The sequence below is a fragment of the Cucurbita maxima genome, unplaced genomic scaffold (genome assembly GCF_002738345.1).
Source record: "Cucurbita maxima cultivar Rimu unplaced genomic scaffold, Cmax_1.0 Cma_Scf00037, whole genome shotgun sequence".
NCBI classification, from domain to species: Eukaryota; Viridiplantae; Streptophyta; class Magnoliopsida; order Cucurbitales; family Cucurbitaceae; genus Cucurbita; species Cucurbita maxima.
Window position 1 is genome coordinate 1,083,212 of NW_019272053.1, and position 6,852 is coordinate 1,090,063.

Genomic DNA, 6,852 nt, shown 5'->3' on the forward strand with positions numbered 1-6,852 from the left:
AAAAAAAAAAAAAAAAAAAAAAAAAAAAAAAAAAAAAACAATAACAAAGAAGCAAAACTAATGCAAATTATGAGAAAATATGCTTCAAAAGCTCACATGATGACCATGAACTACTGGCACCACCGATTCAAGGAAGACATTTTCCATTACTAGTCCAATTTTTTTAAGGTTAATAATAAAATTGATCGCTATGGAGAAAGTTAGAATTAAATCACTATGGTTTTAAAAGCTAGAATCTCATCCTTAGGATTTAAAAAAACCTAACAAATAGTCTCTATGATTTGTTACACCTTTCATATATTGTGCCTACAGAAGGAACTATTTATAGAGGTTTTATCAAACTATGGAGACTAATTCTAACATTAAAATTATAGGGACTGAGTTTTAGCATTCTCAACCAAATTTGTCATTTAACCCTTTTTTTAATTATGAGAAACTTTAATTTGCAGTCTGTTCCTTTTTCTTTTTTCTTTTTTCTTTTCGTCAAATTTTCTCCTCAAATATAACGCTTTCCCTTCAAATATATGGTTTTTTCCTGTTCGAGTTTACTACATTATATTCCAACAAGGAATATGAAGGTTTTTGACAAGCTGATAAACTCTCTTGAAGATTTCTTGCCAATCAAAAGTGGTGCCCTAAATTTGCTACGTCAAGGATTCAAGATTAGAGAAAACAACTAATCATTTCCTATCCTACTCGAGAGCTGGGGGGATCCGAATGTGAGCTCACCTCTTTCAGACTAGAAAACCTGCGACTTGTGATTATAAAGAAAAATTCCGGCATTTATACAAGGTTGGGCGTGCCACGTTTTATGAAAAAAATTGAAAGCTTTAAAATCATACTCGAGAGCTGGGGGATTCAAATATGGGCTAACCTCTTTCAGATTAGAAAACATGTGACTTGTGATCATCAAGAAAATTCCGGCATTTATGCAAGGTTGGGTGTGCTACGTTTTATGAAAAAAAATTGAAAGCTTTATAATCATCCTTCAAGATTTGGAAGAAAAAGGTTGTCGGCAATTCTCACTAACTAAAAAAAGGCTTATTTCCGTTTTAAAAGGCCTTATACAATTTAGAGGATTCTTATTCCCTATACCATTCAGAGGACACTAGGCTCAACCTCAGTTCTAGTTTTTCAATTTCACACTAAGAAGAAACTTTTTGGAGGCAAAGACCTAAATGTAAATGGCACCATGATAAGAACCTCTCTTCCTTCCATTGTTCGGCTAATAGAAGGTAGAAGTTCTTAATCTCATAGATTGCTAATTTAAAAGTAGAAACCTCAGTAACCGATAGGGAGATTGAGGATGAGCTTCTTAACTTCTTCAATTCCTTTTTTACTAAGGTCCCCAGAACATGGTTTTCCGGTGTAATCTTGATTGGAGTTCTATTTCTGATCGGTAAAGGAAGCTACTGAAAAAGTTTTATGGAGGCAATATCTTAAAAGACAAGCCAAGTGTGGTATGTGCAAGGCCGCTAGGCTAGGTGATTTTATAGCAGTGTTCTTCAGAAAAGATTGCAACAATCTTGTGCTTAAGTTATTGAAATTGTTCCACGATCTTTTCTAAAATGACAATACTAAAGAGAGCAACGAGCATCAAATAGATGTACATATTTCTTATTCCAAGAAACTGTGGTGCAAAAAAGGTAACTGAGTTCAAAATCAGTACCCACAAAGGTTTTCTTGAAATATTTACAGGATCTACAGGATCTAAACAATTTCAGAATACCAATCAGCTTTTCGAGAGAAAATTGTTCTTGTCTAGAATTCAATGATGTTTAAAAAAGGAAATTGAAAAGATCAAACCTCAAATCGGATCCGGAAAAGGCCTTTCGTAAAGTTGATTTAAGTTTGTAAACGCTATCATGGAAGCCAAAAGCTTTAGTGCTCTATGTAGAGGTGGGGTGAATGTTTGTCTCTTCAGTGTCAGTTATTCTAGTGTCACCAATGGAAAATCATAGGGGAAAATGAAGCCCTTTAGGGGAGTTAGACCAAATGATCAATACCATGATTACTAATGGATAAACAAGGTCGGATAAATGGTTCTCTATGAAGTTTTGTACTATTCTTTTCTCAATTGCTCTTGAAGTGAGTTTGTTAATCCGTTCAATATCGTCGAATTTTTTAGCCTTTCTCAGGTCTAAACAATAATCAAAGATTGATATTAGAAGCTCAAAGATGATCTGGAAGTGCAGAAGTTTACTTCATAGCAGGTTGTAGCATTGAGAAATGCCCGACTTCCTATTTGGGTCTTCCCCTCAACGGTAATCTAAACAAATTTGATATTTGGACCTCCATCGTAGGAAAAATTCAATGTAAGCTTCAGAATTGGTAGGAAAACTTCACTGACCTCTCAAGGCCAGATTCTAATTTGTAGAACTTTATGATCAGGATATATGAACAAAACCAAATCCAAAAGCTGATCTATCTGCTCACAATAATAATTAGATCTTCTCATCAACTTCAAATGGTATAAGAAAGCTCAAAGGTAGTGGTAATTTTTCATTGCTTCTAGGGGTAAGCTTCCTCTGGACCAAATTCTAATTAGGAAACTTCTTATTGTTAGATGTACGGAAATATCGCAATTCATAAGCTAATTTTTCTTTCATCTGCCAACTTTAATTATATGAAGCAAGCATACATATATTTACAAGAATTACTAACCTCAAGTTCAAATGGCATTTCTGGCGCTCCATTCATGTTTTTTGGGTTCAATCGAGGCAACAATGATTCAATAAAAGCTTGTCCTCCAGGACTGAAAATATCATGCAAAGAGAATTGCAATGTCGAAATTTTGTAGTATGACAAATAAATATGGCGCCACTTTTAAGTTAGATGGATACCGGTTATAATCAAATATAAGGACACAATCCCGCATAGCTATTGCTCGAAGCGAACCCAGATTAAGCAAAATAGCATGTTCACGAACCTGCGATGTGAACCACCAAAGAAAAACTTTGCTGAGTATCATTTCTTGATTACAAATTTTTATGCCAAATGCTAATGATTCAACATGAAAAGCTTTTATTCACAATAGAATATCAACGCAATTATAAAAGTGGAAATCAATATACCAGTAATGTAGGCATTGAGTTTGTCAAAAATAAAGATGGATCAACACTTCGAACATCACGTGGACGAAGCCCTGATGGTTAAACAATGTCCACAAGAGAAAAATAATGAATGGAAATATATAGTTTCTTAATAAAATGTAGCATAATATCCTATTTGTCATCCCACGGTTAATAATCGTGAAGGGTTAAAGATGACCAGTAAGACATCCAGTAGCAATTGATATTTCAGAGCGAAAGTATAGAGAAGAAGTCAATACAGACTCAAGTTTTTATTAGTATACATCCAGAAACTAGGAATTGAAACGAGAACCTAAAATTTCAGGAAATGTTTACTCACCACTTGACTTCAACAGCTGGCGTCTGTTAATCTTCCTAGTGGATATGGCTCCATTGGCTTTAACCTCTACCACCTAAGTTGACAATAAAGATGAGCATTGAGAGTAAAAACTTCCCCTTATCCTCAAATAAATCTCTAACAGGAAACCATTTGGTTGAGGCATCAAGATCCAGATCTAATATGAGGAATCAAAACGATAACTAACCCTTCATTCAATGGAAGATTAAAACACAAGGTCTTTACATAAGCTGAAATTTTGTAAACATGCAGCCCTTAAAGGGAATTTTGTGGAAGAAAAGTGAATATCAGAAGTTCAACTTCTCAAAAGTCATAAGTTTGCATCTTTTCTATGACCGGGCTATGATTTTACAGTGCATGATGGCTACTGAGATTCTTAAAATATGAGTTCTTTTAGTTCAACCATTTATGGTGATGGGATTCGATTGGTTGAGTTATGTCCAAGTGTAAGATATGACTGACAAATCAAATGTTGGTGTACAATATCTTTATAGCTTTGGCAGGTGGAGGCACTATGAAGGTCATTCATATGACAGCGTATAAAAGCATAAACTTCAGAAGTTACAGAGCTTTAATAATATTCTGTTCTGTTGACTTCTATGAAGCTTCCCAAAAAGAACTAATAAATACAGAGATTTAATAACATAAATTTGGAAATAAGAAATACAAATAATACAAGGAGTTTAATATGGGACTAGTAAGGAGTTCAATATGGGACTAGAAACTATCCACACCAAGTACCACAGTGGACAGCTGACTTGAGCTATATCAAATGATAAGGCATTGTCTCACCTAAATTTGAACCTTCTCTTATAATTTTACTGTAACATTTCAAAAAATAACAACAATAAAACTAAAACACTACAATCGACCCTATTTGATTACAACTTTTTACGTTTACATATAATTATTAGTTAGACTTTTACTTTTTAATAACACAATATGAAATCTCAATCAAGTTTTGAAAGTTAGAAAATATTTTTTTGTTTTTGAAACTCTTTTTAAAATTATTTTGAAAAATAAATTACAAACTAAATAAATGAACATAAATTGTCAAGATATAAAATCATACATTGAAGAAAGCCTGCCATTTTTTTCAGAGTAAAATTATTGATTGTGGTTTATTGTAAAGGTCAAACTCCTGAGTTAGATGAACTGTCAATTTTGGTTTTTAATAGGTTCCTAATGTGTTCAACATTCCTTAAAATTATTTTTGAGTTCGATAACGTATTGGAGTAGGAGAATTTGAACCCCTAACCTCTTGATTGATGAGATATACTACATTCAAGATCAAAAGTTTAGCGAGTTAATAAAGTTCTAAACTACCCAATAAATTACTAGTGGATTAGCACTTTAAACTGTTTAAAAATTAAATAATAAACCTTTTGCACTCTTAACATCAAAATTCGAATGTGATTTTAGAATGCCAGGAAGTCATTCCACAAAATGTTATTCAACATTAACAAAAACAAAAATTTGGCCCTAATTAGCAACTGACGACGAATAGGCAATAGCAGACTTGTAATTTGAACAGGCTCTCATAGATCTCAAACAGCAAAAGAGAAAGAAAATAAGAAATTCACTACGCAATTAAGCGTCACAATTCACACAAAAAGCAAAATGCATCAAAGAAAAGAAAAAACAAACCTCATAAACCAGCTCTCGGATCGCCAGCGACAGATAATCACTCGGCGACGAGGAAGCAATCGTCTGCGCAGAAGCAACAGTGGCCACAGGATTCTCTTGCTGAACACCAATATCATCCTCGCGATCTCCCCCTTCGTCCAAATCGGACACCAACGCTTCCGAATCACTCCAATTCTCATCCTCATTGGACATGGAGAAACATTTCGTAGTCGAAGATAACTTCATCCGGCAGTTCCGCAGCGGAGCCAAAGAGGCAAGCCATGGAGATCGGAAGAAAAGCGATTCAGAGGCAAGATCAGAGATGAGACGGTGGTGAGAGGATGAGGATAGTGCCTGGGAAGGAAATCGAAGGAGTTGAAGGGATGGAGAGATCGGCATTGGAGAGCGATCCAAGGTCTCTGGTTATGAACATTAAACTTCAAACCAGGCTTCGAGCTTCTTTTTTACGTTGGCAGGTACCGGAGCTTCCAAAAGGAGAAGACCACGTGTATTTTGTTTATATATTATATGAAAATTATTTTTTTTTTTTTGGATAATGTTTGAAATAAAAAAATTAAAAAAAAAATTAATTGATATTTTGCTCTCTGATTGGATAACGATATGTGGTTATGGTTCGTGAAAATCACGTGGCTTATGCTTGGTTAGAATTTCTAACCGTTTGAATTTTCTATTTTTATAATAAATTATTATTATTAATTTTTTTTTTTTTTTAACGATGAATTAGGTTATTCTATTTAGTTTTTATTTATTGGATCTCAAATTCCTCGAAAATAAGAAGGAATATAAAAATAGGTTAAATATGGGTAGAATAGGCAAGTTTTCTCGGTTCACCGTGTTGACATGATCATTCCTTAAATTAGCGGACGTGGGATTTTCATCCCACACATATGTGAATGCTTGCTAAAACTACCCCACCTAAATGGTGGTGACAGTTCTCTTCTTATTTCCCTATTATAGAAAAAAAAAATAATAAATGAATACATAGTCAAACAACATAGTTCATTTCTTCCTCTTTTTTTTAATCTTCTCTATCTTCCGTAAATATCCTTCTTATTCTTACAGTAGGCGACTGTGGGTGCATGCACGTGCTCAGAACGGCTAGTGGGGCTCCTGTGAACACATCGAAGAGAAGAAACACAATGAGTGAGAGATTAACGGTAGGGGTAGTTGTCATTTGTAAATAAATGAAGAAAAGAACGGAGAGAAATAGAAATAACGAGTAAAGAAATAAAAAGGGGTGCAACTTAGTACTACTCTCGTCCAAATACGCTTAATAGTGGAGTTTGATAGGATACCCTGTATTAGTGTAATAATGCAAATATCCTTCTTAGAAAGTAATAAGCATTTTAAAGACCATGGTTATCCACCATCAAACACGATTATCTGATCTTAGAAACACAGCTAACTAATTGATCTATATTAAGCCACTTGTTTCCAAATTTAAAAAGGATTTTAGACGTTCTTGAGTGCACATATCAATGGGCACCGAGAGTTTGGTTGGATTGCAAGAGATCGACATAATACTTCGAGATCCAAGCATCGATTTTGTCCATTTCAGCCTTCCTTTGGCTTATCAACCATTCAAGATCATCCTCCCTCCCTTCTTGTAAGTCTAAGCAATGGGAGCCTGCATTAATCACAATTTTAGCATTTGAAAAACAGTATGAAATGTAAAATAATTAATCAAATTATGATGAAAGCATTACCTTTAGCCGTGGGGATAGCAACAATTCTCTCAGATATATTATTCAATACCCTGTGATCCAAACCCCATAC

At 34.3% G+C, this 6,852-nt stretch overlaps 1 protein-coding gene across 2 annotated transcripts in view; it reads right to left on the reverse strand.

Annotated features, from left to right (window-relative positions):
• The window catches only part of LOC111468517 (magnesium transporter MRS2-11, chloroplastic-like), a 13,178-nt gene extending 7,635 nt beyond the window's left edge, over window positions 1-5,543 (reverse strand). For both annotated transcript variants that reach the window (XM_023113758.1, XM_023113759.1), the window contains exons 1-5: window positions 5,077-5,543; window positions 3,412-3,484; window positions 3,075-3,145; window positions 2,844-2,929; window positions 2,665-2,755 (exon numbers count right to left, since the gene is read on the reverse strand). In XM_023113758.1, coding sequence (XP_022969526.1) covers window positions 2,665-2,755; window positions 2,844-2,929; window positions 3,075-3,145; window positions 3,412-3,484; window positions 5,077-5,454 — 699 coding nt within the window. In that variant the 5' untranslated portion in view covers window positions 5,455-5,543. The remainder of the gene's footprint in view (window positions 1-2,664; window positions 2,756-2,843; window positions 2,930-3,074; window positions 3,146-3,411; window positions 3,485-5,076) is intronic.
• Between the last annotated feature and the right edge of the window lie 1,309 nt (window positions 5,544-6,852).